General features: G+C 29.9%; 2 protein-coding genes across 2 annotated transcripts in view; one reads left to right on the top strand and one right to left on the bottom strand.

The window, feature by feature from the left end:
* LOC140434832 (uncharacterized) overlaps nucleotides 1–16,259 on the bottom strand; it is a 742,586-nt gene that overhangs the window by 162,122 nt on the left and 564,205 nt on the right. The window contains exon 3 of the mRNA XM_072523397.1: nucleotides 8,526–8,566. Coding sequence (XP_072379498.1) covers nucleotides 8,526–8,566 — 41 coding nt within the window. The remainder of the gene's footprint in view (nucleotides 1–8,525; nucleotides 8,567–16,259) is intronic.
* LOC140433079 (uncharacterized) lies at nucleotides 12,442–14,534 on the top strand. Its single transcript, XM_072521139.1, is given in 4 exon segments — nucleotides 12,442–12,445; nucleotides 12,560–12,631; nucleotides 12,680–13,998; nucleotides 14,001–14,534. Coding segments are annotated over 4 exon segments (1,929 nt in total).

The raw sequence follows: 16,259 nt of genomic DNA, 5'->3' as shown, positions 1-16,259 counted from the left end.
TGATGAAACAGTTGGATTTAAAAAATCTGCAACCGTTTGAAATGTGTCCCTATAGATGTATGCGAAGAATCAGCTGGACCAGTAGATTGACCGTCGCAGAAGTCTTAAGAAAAATGAATATCCAGCCACAACTAGTCCGAACTGCTAAAATAATTAAAACGGTTTACCTCGGTCATGTATTGCGCCATACTGAGTACGAAGAGATAGAACTAATTTTGGAGGATGGAATGATACATGGAAGAAAAATATGTCGAAAGAAGAAATCATGTCTAAGAAAAGAGATTGCAAGAATAATTGCATTACATTAGAAATTGTTTTAATTAGGTAAGACCATATTAATGACAAAAGATACTTCGATCTATCTCAAAGCTTCTAGTTTAGCTAATAAAATAAAGTTATCAACCTTGTCAAATGCTTTTTCAATCAACCGGAAGTTGTATATATAAAATTAACTTCCGGTTGATTTTATATATAAGTCGTCTTATTCATCTAAGATGTACGACTTCAACTAGGATAAACATGTTAAGTTAGTCAACGTAAATCTTCATTTGCTAAAACCAAATTGATATAAATTATTAATATGATACACTGAGTAGGAAATCACATCATATTTAATTATTTCCAGTAATTGTCCAAGTTTCAAATCATCTAATTAGGTCTGTATTTAGTTATATTGTCAGAATCACCGCTTTTGTGAATTGGACAATATTCTCAACTGGACAATTGGACAATATTATTAGTTTTTTTATATATCTCGGTATTGACACCCCTTGGTCATTATTTTGAATATTGTTGCCAGTGGTTTTATGAATACGCTAATACGGTTCTCAACTAGAAAGCGAAGAATATGATCAGATCAGGAGGTTAACTGTCTTTGAGTTTATTAGATGCTGTAATGACTTTTCTTTCGTTATGTAATTAGTTGCTATATTGTTATGTGGAATTGTAAATATCTTCTAGAAGTTAAATACACGAAAAAATAAGTTACAGAAGAATCTGCTATATTTTGAGAATTTTGAGAACCATTCGTTATTGTCAAAATTTATTAGGCTAGGTGATTTAAGAGTTCAATTATTTAGCTAGGATAATTCTTCAAAATTTTCCTAGATTACTCTAAATACAATTGTCTACCGTTTAAATATACGCTGAATAATCAACCTACAAATATTATTCAAATCGAATTTTAATTTGGTTATATTGAAATCAATATTGACTCCTATATACAAGAAACATCACTTTTGATAAGACCTGTAGCAATAAAATCACAATTACCTCTAAAAACCAAGTATGCCGATGATAACAATTTACTACTACTTACGATGGCAGTTAACCACGATACTGTAATGAAAATAATGACAAATTCACAATCGGAAACATAATTCAAAATTCTGCATTTTTGAATTAAATCCAGTTACATTCTGATAATTGATAAGTTGAAGGTTAAATAATTATTATGACTGGGTGTATTTGTAAGTTTAAACAAACAATGTTAAAAATACCATTGAAGAAAATAGTTTTTAATATTTCTTCATTCACTGTTCGTTCATAAATTTGCTTCTTCAGATAACGATAAAGTTCTTGTTTTTTAGGGGTCCTGTCAAATGATATTGATAAATTTGTAAAACTTGATTTTTATTGTCCAATATACTTTTGACTGGCACATTAACATTAATTTTAAGTTTACCTGATCTAAATATTTTTATTTGTAAATTAGTTAGGGTGTTATCAGCAGCTGCAATGCTATGTTTTATTATGTTTAGATTCCTTCAGTTTCTTTCTTTATTATTATCAGCACCTTCTTCCAGAAAACACAAAATTAAAATGCTTTTCTTCCTTTTTCTTCTAACAATTTCTTCAGTAATTTTTTAAATAAAAGAGTGGTTTATAATGTTGATGTATTTTTTAACTAAGTTACATAACAGCCTGATCACTAAATCAATACATGACTTTGAAAGCAAAAAATATAAATATGATAGCCAGCCATAAATTAGCGGAAAAGAATCTAAATCCAAATTGGTAAGAAACTGTAAGGCTTTCCTGAATATACTAACATCAGATAATACAGTGTCTCTAGTATGATTGTCAGAGCATGAAAAAGTCCAAACAAACGAACTGATAAAGTCGCTAGCAAACCAAAGCTCTAGAGAAATCTTCGAAGGACCAAAACCTATGCGTGGTGTCACTAAAGATAATAAAACTAATGACATTTAAAAGTAGCTGGACCAAACTCAAAATAACAAATAGGGAACCCCTCAGGTACATACCCCAAGATATACAAGCATTAACAACAATAACAAGTTTTTATCTGGTTTAATGGGTCTCAATAAAAGAGAGCTAAGACCATTAAGAGAGAGACGCACCAACTCTATCGTTTTTGTTGTAGTTTACTGAAATAAAGGTTGTCTCATATAAAGGTTCCACTACCTAGTGTTAAAGATAGAAAGTGTCTAGCATAAATAAATAAAAAGAAGACAAAGTATGAGTATAAGCACGAACAGTGAGTTGCTATTCACGAATTCACATTTATGAAGTTACTTTATAATTAAGCTCATAAAGAAAAAACTTGGATGTTATAAAATTTTAGTCTTATATCTTTATTTCTTTCTTTCGAATATGCAACTGTGTTAAAAAAACTAACTCCCATTATAACCCTAAAATAATTAATTAATTAAATATAGCTGATTTGACAACTACTTTAAAAAAAATCCTTACCACTTGCAAAAGCATTTGTAACTTGCAATGAACTTAAGTTATTAAATTTTCCTTATAATCCTATTTGGGAATCATTGGACATACCACACCTGACAAGTGTTATATCTACAAGCAATGTTATTCCTAAATACCAAACTTAATTTTCTCATAATACTTCCAAGGAGATATTAAGTAACTATTCAGATTACATTGCAATTTATACAGATGAGTCAAAATTAATAACATGTACAACCAGTGTTTACTTTGTACCAAAAATAAAAGAAAAAGACTAAAAAAGCATTTACTTTAAATAATCAATCTAGCATCTTTTCTGCTGAAGCATGTGCTACTCTGAATGTGAAAACCAGTGGAACAAAATTGTCGTGTGCACTGATTCATTATCAATATTAAATGCATTGCAAAACATTAAAGTCACAATTAACATAAATATATACCATACTAATATAACAGTTACTAAAATTATCAGCTTTATCATATAATGTTAAATTCGTATGGATTTCGTATGGAATAAGGGACATTCAGATATATTGGGTAATAGTATTGAGGATTCAAAAGCTAAAAATCCACTAAAGCACCCACATATATTAATTCAAGAGTTTAACACATATATGATCTCATGGCATATTAAATAAGACAGTAGGTATATTAAATTTAAATGGGATAGACGTTGGATTGGTGAAACTAAAAGGCACTAATTTCTTTAAATTACAACCAACAGTGGCTGCGAACCAATTTTACAAAGTTGTTGCACTGAGTAGAAATACAGTGTTGACTATCCTAAGATTAAAAGTAGATAATGGATGTTTTCCGAAGCATCTACATAAAATCGACGTTCTCCCAACAGACAGATGTGAGTGTGGAACTAGTATAGCAGATCTAAATCACATATTCTTTAACTATCCCTTACATGTCATTACAAGTACGTGGCTGCTTTAAGAATTGCTAAAACCAGGTTTAAAGAAGCCATTAAACTTAAATATACTATTAAATTGATTATGGTATTTCTGCAAAAAATTAAACCAAAGTTGTGAATGCAAAATTTGATCGTTTAAATGGATTGTACTTTGTGTGTGTACCTATTTATTGCCCACCTATCTAATAGGGATGGGAAAAACCTACCGGTTTTAACCGAAAACCGGTTTTTTTACTTCGCAATAACCGGTTTTATCGGTTGTTTTTTTGTCCTGGTTATAACCGGTTTTTTATTTTTAAAGTAAAAACCGGTTATTAGGTTTTTACGGTAATTAGGATTAGGTAAGGTATTATTTTGGATCCCAATCATAATTATTGTTCTCAAGTAATTATTCCAAACAAAACTATAATTCAAATTTTATTTTATTTTATAAATACAAAAGCAAACTGAAAGTGCAAACTTTAACCTATTGGATTAAAAAAACTGAAAACCGGTTTTTGGAAAAACCGGTTTTTTTGGCCGGTTATAACCGCCAGGTTAAACCGTAAGCAAAGAAAACGGTATAACCGAAAACCGGTGTTTTGTCAAAAACCGCCATCCCTACTATCTAACCATAGTTTATGGCTTGTGCGTTATAATGAAGTCGCTCCCTGAGTGTGAAAAATGTTCTCCCTGTACAATCCTGAATGAATGAATACTAATATTTGTATATAATTACGTGACAAAAGGTTCTAAACCAAGACTAAAATACAAAAAAAAAACTGTGTTAAAATTATTGTCGTATTTGATATTACTTTTAACAAATGATGAATCTACTTAACTTTTTCTTGCCTACTTAAATTTCTTCAACAGCGTAATTGTTTTATCTATTTTCATTAAGTTTCTAATCATCATTAGTTATAAACAAAAAAAACTGCCGAAACATGATATATAAAAGGATTTCACCTCGTATTGGTCTGAATAGTCAGGTACGTCGGAATAGCAATAACACTCGTTTTCTGCTATCTCCTTGCTAGCATTCCACCTTCAGCTTCGTTTTGCAAGCGTTGGCTGTTGGCTGCCTACGTGACGTATTGCCGGGGTGCCGGTAACGAGCCAATGTTGCTGTTGCTTGTCTAAATAATTGAGATTATAACGGCTTAGGGATGAAATTTTGGTAGAGAGATTGAGACATTTGGGGTTTTAGATAAGATTTAAATATTTTCATTGAAATATTCTGGCAATTCTAATTTATCTATATCTTTATATCCCATTTTTTATTAAATTTCTCGTTGGGAATAAAACACAATTATAAAATAAACCTTTTACTTCATGTTCATTTTTCGGAAATGAATTATAATACTTATAGGGTAAAACTCAACAAAACAAATTTTACATAATCTTTAAAATTGAAACTTTTAGTTAGGGGATTAATTTTGGCGTATTTTCAATTTTTTTGATAATTAGTTGTGAAGATAATAATAAAAAACTATAATAAAATTAATCGAATTTTGGAAAGGTCAACTTCTTTTATTAATGGAATATTTTAATAGTGATTTTTAAAACCATTAGTGATTTTTAAAACAATTTAATAAAATTAAAAGTGGAAATTTTAGAAAATAGCTTTCAAATTTGCAGCGTAACATTTTGCTAGAATATTGTGTCGTGTGAACACGACGATAATCTATACGGAAAAAATATTATACCATGTACATTCATTGATAGAGTATAATTTTCAATTACGAAGAAAAAGTGAGAAGTCCTAATGGCCTTGGGTTCATTCAAGTAAGTACCAGTTGGAAATTCAGTTGCTATAAATGAGAGCATAGTCCCATATTAAAAACGTCATCCTACAAAACCAAGAGAAAATTCTAAGCAATAATACAGAACATTTACGAATTAATACAATTATTGTACTACTTAATTGTTATTGAACGTTACTAAAAATAATTACAGTTTACCAAAAACTAGAAGTAGGCTACTTTTTTGCAATTGATAATAAATAATTTATTTTCTAAGCGCATATCTTTTAAATTATATCTATTAGACCTGAGTATTATACTTTTTTGAAATTAGCTCATTTTTATCGATCTAAAAATGCCCTAAAATACAGGGTGTTACATTTAAAAAAAGGGCCGATGACGTCATCACTGTAATGTGTATCACCTTGTATAATAAAATTTTATTGTAAAATGAAGAACATTAAAACTAAAAATCGACGTGTTTTAGATTTTTTTAAAAAGGCGTATCATCTAGAAAATATCGAATTTATTGCATACTTTACAGACACACTGTATATAAACATATACAACACAAAATATATAAACACATAATACACAAACACATAATATAAACACATATATAATGTGTTAATTACAAAAAAATATAATAAATAACCACACAAAATATTTAGAATTTGATGTCACCCTGAGGGTACAAAAAATTACCCCCAGAATTTTCAACTAAAGAAATGGCTATTTACCTACAATATCGAGGCCAAGTAAGTCACCCGTCATTTGGAAACATAACCGCTAAACAACTTTGTTATATTATAATAACAACAATTTAATAGTTATTTAACCAACAAGTGTATTAATAAGGGCGATTAACAATTGAGATATATTAACGCGCGAGCGAAGCGAGTGCGTTAATGTTCGAGATTGTTAATCGCCATTTTAATTCACGAGTTCGTTACAAAACTTTTCCGTTGACCGTACTTTTCAGAAATAAAGATATATTAGTTTAAATATTTATTTACTTAACGATAAACAACAATTTTTTCAGCTTTCATTGACTTTATTCAAAGTTTCCTTAGTGGTAGTTTTATTATAGTAAACATTAATATTCGAAATGGTACAATTACTGAAATTAAAGGAAGATATTGATAAATAATTATCTGCTGTATAGCATTTTGACAAATTTATATTTAAGTCTTCTTGGACCTCTGTAAATTCTGTGATAGAAGAAGATTCTGGTGGAGTTAAATTAAACTCTTCGTCAATATCCATCCTTTGATTTTTCAAATACACAGAATTTTAAACAATAAAGTAAATAATGACATACAATGACAGATAGTACTAACATCGGCTACTTCATTTTAAATTAATTTTTTAGTGGGTTTATAAGTAGGTATATGTTTGGTTGCCTACACTACAGGTCACTGCCAATCTCAGAGCGTTTAATTAATTTATGCAAGCAATGTATGTTGTGTTGCCTATCATAAAATCGTTCATTAATAGAAAATCATTCATTAATAGGGGTCATTAATCAATGATTTTGAGGGTGTTAAAATTGATCATAAATGGACGGTCGACGGAAAAATAATCTTTAACGATTTCCGGAGAGGAAATCGAAACGTTAAACAGAATTATAAAATGTAATTATTATAATTACAGTCAATTGTGGCTTAATTCCATATAAACACAATATTATATAACTTATAAAAGCATTGTTTAAATATAAAGACTTTGCGACAATTTTACTTTAAAATAAGTTTATTTGGCGTTTCTATTTCCACTTTGCAAAAAAATCTTAAAATACAGAATAATACTAAACTAAACACGTGGGAAAATGTGGTATCCCTTGATGTACCGCCAGGTGGGTAGGTATGGCAGGTGGGTAGGTGTGACAGGTAGACAGATCCTCTTCATCTTGTATTCTCCCAAGTCTTCTTCTTTGTTTCGTCTGGTGGCGTTTCTTTTTGTCTCGCGACGTAATTTTATTGCTTTTGAAAAATTCATTGTAATGTCGTTATTAACATTACAGTAAAAAATTGAGATATTAATAAGACAGGCGTTGCGTTTAATTTTTAAGTAACACAGCTTTTAAAAAAATAAATACTTTTACACAAAAATAGTAAAAATCATGATTAAATTACCGATGTACTATAAATGTTACATGACTTTAATTTGTCTTGTATTTTGAGAACGACCTCCGAAATACAAATCGATCTGTCAAATAAACTTGGTTTAAAAAAACTGTGGTAGATACTATTTAAATGAGAATAAGCCACAACTAAAGTTTAAACTAAATTTATTGACTCTTCAATTTCCACTTCGGGAATTGTTCTTAAAATACCATTTTGAGAAAGATTTCCGAAGTGGAAATTGAAACTTATTCCAATTAAAATAATAATTACTTTAAGATGCCACAAGAAAATAGATTAAGAATATAATTGTGGCTTATTCCCAACAAAAATAATAAATATTTTAAATATTTATTGAGTTTATTTAAAGGTAAATTCCGTTGAGCACTTAAACTCTTTATTTATTATCTACTACCCTAAATATTACCACTTTTTAAATATTAAATTATAACAGGTCCACTTTTTCCACTTTTTAGCAGAAATATGTTCTGTTCTTTCGCCGTAGAGCAATTTTTATATTTTCTGTTCCTAATTCATCTTTTATTATCTCTAATACTTCTATCTGAGTCCTAGTAAGTATGAATAATTTCAAGTGGTTAAATCTAATCATATATCTTTTATATTCCATGTCTTCGCAAGGTCGTCATATTTCATGTGTATTAAGTGTTTTAACAGGATTTTATTAGTTTTTTAAATACTATATTTTGCCAAAAAGCTTAAAAAACGAATCTCTTATTATACTGAAATTAGACTAAACCGATAATAGCCAAAAACAAATAACATATGAATCAGTAGCAGAATAACAGACAAACATTTATCTGGCAAATAAGGAGTAACCAGATTATTCAAGCAGCATAAGAGACAACATTTAAGAAAATCAAGCAATACTCCTAAATAAAAGAAGTTAATTTGGTAAATTTTCATTAAGTTATATAATTTTTTGAAAATATAAATATTTTTTAAATCAGGAATGTTAATTATTCTTATTTTGCGCAACTTTATTTCGTTCTTAGCACTGCTTACTGTACAACAAAAAAAACTATATTAATTTCTCACCTATGTTCTTGTCTCCTAGTTCCAAATTTCCGTTCGTCCACCTATAACAAAAAACAGTTAAAAAGTTATTTTGTAATTAATTTTTAGTTTTTTTACTTAACAAATAATTTTAAAATTAAAAAAAAAAAATTCAACACAATTATATTTATGAAAAATCGAGTAACGACAATCTGTGATAGGAGTTTCCTAGATGTCAATTTAAAGAAACTTTTTAAAATGTTTTTAAACAATGGCTATTCAAAACATATATTAAAAAACTTATTAATAACAGTCACTTTTATAATAGAGCTTTTAAAAATATCTTACATACAAAATTTAACAGACCAAATTATTCCACTTTTCAAAAGATTTCCGAACATTAAATTAATTAAATACAATCTACTTCTAAATTCAAGGTTATTCTCAAAAATAAAAGTTAAAAACTCCAAAATTCACTAATAAGTAATATAATAAACCGAATAAATTGCAGTCAATGTCAAAGTTATTATATTGGTCAAAGTCAACAGTGGCTTAAACAACGTGTCACTCAACACAAAAGTGGCTGTATCATAAGAAAAAACTCTTGTGCCTTAGCAGACCACCACTTGAAGATACGACATTACTTTGTCTTTAATAATGTAAAAATCTTGAAACAAGTTAATAGGTATAAAAATCGACTTTTCCTTGAAAATTAACAAAACTCATGGTGTAGCATATATGTAGTGCTGATCGGTGAAGTGAAAATCCTTTCGATTGGTAAAAAAGTGTGTTCTTGTGGGATAGGTGTTTATCAAGAAGGTGTTTCGGAGAAACTGTAGCGGCGTTAGTGTGTGTGAGAGACTTTCACCTGCTGATGAGAACAGAGGTGTGTGAAGCATCCAAGAATACGAGCAATAGATGATCAGAGCACAGTCGAAAAAAAAAAAGGAGCCAATAGACAAATTGTGTAAATAAAAGGTTAGTCTGATATACAATCAAAAAAGGACTTTCAACAACACTCGTAACGATATCATAACTAATTTGATTCTTTCAACATTTTGTTCAGCTAGTTGCTTTGATAATAAATATAAAATTTAATTAAGAGATCTTCTTGAGTACAAGTCGTATTGACTATTCCACTCATCTTAAAATTTTCACATAATCTGACCAATCACAAACCAAAGACAGCTTGTGTTATCGCGAAAACACCAAATGTCTTTCAATTGTGATTAGTCTATCAGCTTCGTGTTTTCAATGACGTAACCATCGATACCGATCGCAAAGCAAAGTTTGACGTTTGCCAAAAAAATTATTGTAGCTGTATACGTCAAAATGAGTCGTTTCGGTGGTACTTCAAACGAAGTTATAAACCAAAACATTGAAGAAAATATACCAAGTAACACAAGAAAATCTAAATCTTATATATGGAGACAATTTATGATGTTCTGTGTGGATCGCAACTACAAATTAGATGCAGAAAATAACAACGAAAGGCTAGCATTCATTATAAAGGAATTTTTGACCTATTACTTTGTTCATGAAATAGTCTAATAAAATACCACTCGTGATTTAATTTAGCTTATAAGTCTGTCTTTTATTTCTAAACTCAACTGAGTTTCTTAAAGAAAACACCACTCGTCCTACGGACTCGTGGTGTTTTCAAGCAACTCAGTTTCGTTTTCGTTAAATTATTGTCACAAATGTATTTATTTTTATTTATTTTCATTTATTTTCCCATTGTCCATCTTTCCCTCAAAGGCAATAATATAGATATTACTTTGAAACCACCTAGAAAAATTAAAGATAAAAAATAGCCCTGAGATTAAAAATTAATTAAGAGAAACTTATTTGTTTTGCAAAGTTAAGCTAAAGGCAAATTAATAACCTTAATATATATTTTTTTAGTGGATTTTCTTGGACTTATCATAATGGATCATAAAAAAATTTTGATTTGATACTAAGACATTTTCATATATTTGTTTGACGTTTCGGCAGTAAATCCATTCTTTTTCAAGAAGTAATATTGACTAAAAAAACATTTTATGACAGACATAATACGGTTTAAAAGTTAAACTTTTGACTTACTAAGCATGTAAAAATTCGGTACTAACAAATTACGGTACGGACAAGACGTCACAATTAAAATAATATTAAAAACATAGGACATACCCACTAAGTCACTACATGTAAAATGTATTTTAAATCTAATGTGTTGTTTATTGATGTTAGTTTATCGTTTAAACAATCAGTTATTTTAACATCATAGGCGTTCTGAGATTGTCTTTTTATGTGTTTTTAAATTAAGTTAAAATACATTTTGTTCAAATTTTTGACATCTTTTTTATCATTTATTACATTATTATTTTTTTTTATTTGTATAGACTCTAGAAGCTCTCTCTTCTTCCTGTTGAGTTCACTTCCCAGGATCTTGGTTTTCTCAAAATCAAATTTATGTTTTTTTTTCGTTTTCATGTTTTGTGAGGGCGGTTGAGTTTTTTTTGTCATATTTGTGGGAACGTATTCTTGAGTTAAGTAGCTGGCTGGTTTGTCCAATATAAACTCCATCACAATTCGAGCAGGGAATTTCATATACAACATGCGATCTTTTTAATAAAGGGGTTTTTGTTTTTAATCTGGTAAAATTCTTTTTCAAAATACTGTGCTCTTTATGAGCAACCATAATATTATGTTTGGACAGAAGATTTGCAATTTGTTCTGATAATCCTTTTATTTAGGGAGGAGACATATAGTTTTTCTTTACCGTGTTGGTTTCATTGTTATTATTGTTGTTGTAAAATTTATGCAGTCGCAGTATCAAAATCAAAATTTTTTTATGAAACTAAGCCCAAGAAAAGCCACTAAAAATATATATATATATATATATATATATATATATATATATATATATATATATATATATATATATATATATATATATATATATATATATATATATATATATATATATCGCTTATTTTTATAGGCATCATCAACGCTTTAGAAAGTATATAATACCATTAAACGTGATTAACAATTATATCACAATAATTAATTATATATTGCATATACATATTATTTGCCATCTTTTGGGACTATAACATTAAAATATTATATGCAACAAATCTGAGTGGCTAAAAAGCTACCATATCTTCCCAAATTCAAATACTTTATATTTGGTAATACCCCGACACCAGTCTGAATTAGAGCCCTACAAGGGGTGTTAAGGGGGTTGTCGGCATCTAAAATCTCCTCCGGAAAGAACTCTTAATTAACGACTCCATTGTTCTTTGCGACGTTTCTGAGACGTTTTAAAAGAGTCGGCAAGAGCGGACGGGATTGTGTTCCAGCGTTTTCAGAGATTTTCACTGAGTTTCAGCAATTTTCAGTAAAGAAACTCATAGTCCACTGCGGATCGGCTTTTGATTCGACTTTTAGGGTTTTGAATTACTTCATTGAGGGTTAAAAAGGATAGGGGTTGCCTTGGAAAGACTTGGCAGGGCTTAGACTGTAATTTTAACAAAAAATAATAAAATAATAAAACAACAATTTTTAGATGTTCTTATAACTACATAATCTTTTTTCGTTATATTAGTAATTCCAAGAAGTAAAAATTTTTTATAATCCAGTAACAAGTTAAGACTAGCAGCGTCTCACTCAGTTATTATCCTACTAACTAGCATTGGTTTTATGGTTTTATCCTCTTATCACAACTGGCTTTATTTCTTCTGGTTATTTTATATTTGGCAGCGTTTTTGCCTTCACCTCACAATATTCTGAATTACTTTTTTTTTCAATAAATCCTGTTATTTAGTTTTGTTTTAACTAAATATTTTTCTGAACAATAATTCGAACGGTGTATAACTTGTTGGTAAATGTACCGAAATGTACGCATATACTCCAATAATTTGTAGGAAACTTGACCACTGAATTTCAAGATACACATTTAAATACTTCTGAAATGGGTATTTTCTGAGGCTCCAATTATCACATGGCAATCCTGCATTTGGTGATTAATAACTAGGTAACTTGGGTGCCAGGGTGTAAAAAATTATATTAATAATATCTGGAATATCCAGGTAATGAGGAGGCGTTTGATGATAGTGACGCGGACCCAGATTATATACAAGAAAGTGATACCGACTCCGATAATGACATCCCAAAGAAAAAGCTGCAAAAAGATACAACAGATATTGCACATGAGTCAGGAAAAGAAATCTTAAAAAATAAACCTGGACGAAAATCGCTAAAAAATGAAACTAGGCTAATTCGTGAGGAACGAAAACAGAACAGAAACCTTGGGTTATCGTACAACACGAAAAGTGGGAAGGTTATAAAAGCACGGACATGTCAGGAGCTATTAAGTTGCCGCTTAAAATGCAAAGACAGGATAACTGAAGAAAAACGACAGGAAATTTTCAAAGAATATTGGTCTTTAGCGAGCTTTAACAAACGCGTGTCTTTTATAGCTAGGCTTATAACAACAGACGGAAAGAAAACCACAAAACGTAAATTAGAAAACAAAAAACATAAAAATAGGCTTCTGTCACACAAATATTTTTTACCACTAAATGGTCAACTACTAGTTAACGTTTGTCAAAGTTGTTTCCTAAAAACTTTTAACGAAACAAAACGGTTTCTAACCGATGTGACAAAAAACAAGATTTCTTCAGCTTCTGCAATGCCACATGATGATTTGCGAGGTCTTGCCTCACCATCTAACAAAACTCCCGAAGATATTCAATTAGTAAGAGTTCACATTGGATCAATCCCAACGTATGAGAGTCACTATTGTCGTCGTGACTCATCAAAGATATATCTTCCTCATTACTATACCTTAACAAGAATGTATGAAGAATACAAAAAATGGCTACATCACGAGAAAACCCCAGTATCGAAATTCAAATATCAAGAAGTATTCCATTCCATGGAAATAAAAATCAAACAGCCTAAAAAGGATACCTGCGCTACATGCGATAAATATCATATGCTCCTGAAAACAACTAAAGATGCACAAAAAATGCAAGAAATTCAAAATCTTCTTGATAATCACCAACAAGAAGCATCAAACGCTTATGAGGCTAAGCGTATAGATAAAAATGCTGCGTTATAAAATGAATTAATAATCATTTATACGTTTGATTTGCAACAGTGTCTCCCCACACCTGATCTTCAGACTTCAATAGCATTCTATAAAAGGCAGTTGTGGACCTTTAATTTAACATTACATAGATTTAATGATAATCAAGCAATGTGTTTTATGTGGCATGAGGGCGTAGCTGGACGGGGTGCAAATCAGATTGCGTCATGCTTATACAAGCAGATTTCACATATTTCACCTGAAATAAAAGAGATCACCTTATATTCTGATACGTGTGCAGGACAAAACAAGAACTCTTTTCTACCTGCAATGTTCATGATGGTTTTAAAAGAGAATCCCAATCTATCATACATTAACCACAAATTTCTTGTTCCTGGTCACACCCACATGGAGTGTGATTCAGATCACGCAATTATAGAGAAAAAAAAAAGAAAAGATATCCATGTTCGATAGAACACCTAAGAGACTGGATGAATTTGGTAAGACTATGTGGAAATAAGCGAATTTTTTTAGTTACTGAAATGTGCAGATCGGATTTTCTTGAGTTTTCTTCTTTGTATAAGAATGTCCTTCAACAAAGAAAAATTAACAACTTAGGAGAAAAAGTAATGTGGAAACAAATAAAATGGTTGAGATTTTCACAGAATCCTGGTGTCCTTGAATACAAAAGTAGCTTAAATGTAGACGAACCATTTAAAAGCGTATGTTTTTTAAGAAAAGGTGATACGTGGCCTAAAAACATAAAAATTCCTCTGTCATATAAAGGTCCCAATCCAATAAACATCGATAAAAAAAAGAACTTGATAGAGCTATTGCCTTATATTTCGGAAACATTTCATGATTTTTATAGAAATTTAACTACGAAGGAGGATATACGAAATACGTTACCCGAGGATGAAAATAGTAGTGACGAGGAGAGTGTACACACAGAAATTGAAATTTTTAAAAATTAAATAAACTTTTACGTTGTATTTGACTATAAATGTACCCCCTTAAGTAAACATAAAACTTTTCAGTTTAAAATTTTTTTATTTATAATTAATAATTAGATTTGTTACTATATCTTCCGGAAGGGCTTTTGTTCTTTAATAAATAATTGTAAAAAGTGATATAAGTCATATTTTTTTTTTAAATTGTACAACTAGGTCCTTTTTACTAGTACATCTATTTTAATCAAACAAATTTAAAGCCATTTCCAAAAATTGTTTAACGAAAATATCTTATTTGTATCCGTAACAACAATATTAAATTTGAAAAAACTATAATTGCGTTTTTCTCGAAACTTAAAATTTAGACTTATACCACTTTTCTCCAACGCCCGCCAAATGTAAATACATGATATTAATTGCAGTAAATTCAAGAAATGTTGTAGTTTTTAATCAAAATTTATTTAGGTAGGTATTTATTATTTATTTCTATTGTTTATTAATCAGTTCTTCATATAATTGTGTTGTATTGTTTTCAATCCATTGTTTAATTTAATATTTTTTATATCTATGTTTTTTATAATTTTTAATTTGTTTTAAATTCTCTGGTAGACAATTATATAATTTGGGTCCCATGTAACCAACATATCTCTGGATTATGGATTTATTACATTTAGGTAAAATAGCATTATTCCTCGAATATTTAGCTTAATTAAAATGATTGTTAATTGCTGTAAGTATTAATAAAATATAAGCTAATACTCTTTTTGTATGGGATCATTCTGCGGTAGGGGAGAGGCTGGAATAGTGGTCAGTCAGGTACAGTGGTCACTTTTAAATATTTTGTTGTTGTTTGATAGACACAGACGCGCCATCTAGTACTAACGCTTTTTTACAAACAATTTTAGTCACAGTAGTCGCTTACTACGCTTGAACCCTGCAGCTGCACCATCGTTTCCAGAACCATTTTGTATACGAACCTGTTGAGAGGTGTGTTGTGTAGAAGTAGCAGGTAAGTTTAAACATCTTTTTAACCAATAATAATATACATATTAAATGTTCTGTATGTTTTGTGGTATAGAGTATAGTATTTAAAACTTGCAGGTGATGCAAATTATGATCTATCTTCAAAGTAGTAGATTTTAGGTTATGCCTCCTAAACAATGAGCTTTTGGTACAGTGCCGTATAAGTCACACACTATTGCAGGAACAGTGGCCACTGCTTTTGACAAAAAAAGTGGTGGCCTCTGTTCCTACATACGTTTGTAAAAAGCAGTGGTCACTGTTCTTTCTGCAAAAAATATCAAAAATAATTTTGTTTCAGATAGTAATATGCCACGGAAAATACCAAAAAAATCCCGGTATTGGAAAAACTATAAATGAAAATATAAGAAAAGCGATATATGATGTTTGGGAAGGTGGATTATCACAAAAGGCTGCTGCTTAAAATACGACATTCCACGCAACTAGCTTATGATTTGGCAATTGCTAGCAGGAAAAAATACCAACTTCATGGGAAGAAAAACAAGATTGCAGGCAAGTTTTGGTTTACAAGTTTTATGAAACGAAATTCAAAATTATCATTACGATCAGTAGAATCAACTTTACTAGGTACGGCAATGGGGTTTAATCGACCAGTCGTTGCAAATTTTTTTAGTAATCTTAAGAAGATTTATGAAAAATATGCATTAACACCTAGTCAGGTATACAATGTTAACGAAACAGCACTATTAACTGTGCAAGATACAGGAA

The sequence above is a fragment of the Diabrotica undecimpunctata genome, chromosome 2, assembly GCF_040954645.1.
Source record: "Diabrotica undecimpunctata isolate CICGRU chromosome 2, icDiaUnde3, whole genome shotgun sequence".
NCBI classification, from domain to species: Eukaryota; Metazoa; Arthropoda; class Insecta; order Coleoptera; family Chrysomelidae; genus Diabrotica; species Diabrotica undecimpunctata.
The sequence above is the reverse complement of the archived record's forward strand: the minus strand, read 5'-3'. Positions and strand labels throughout refer to the sequence as shown.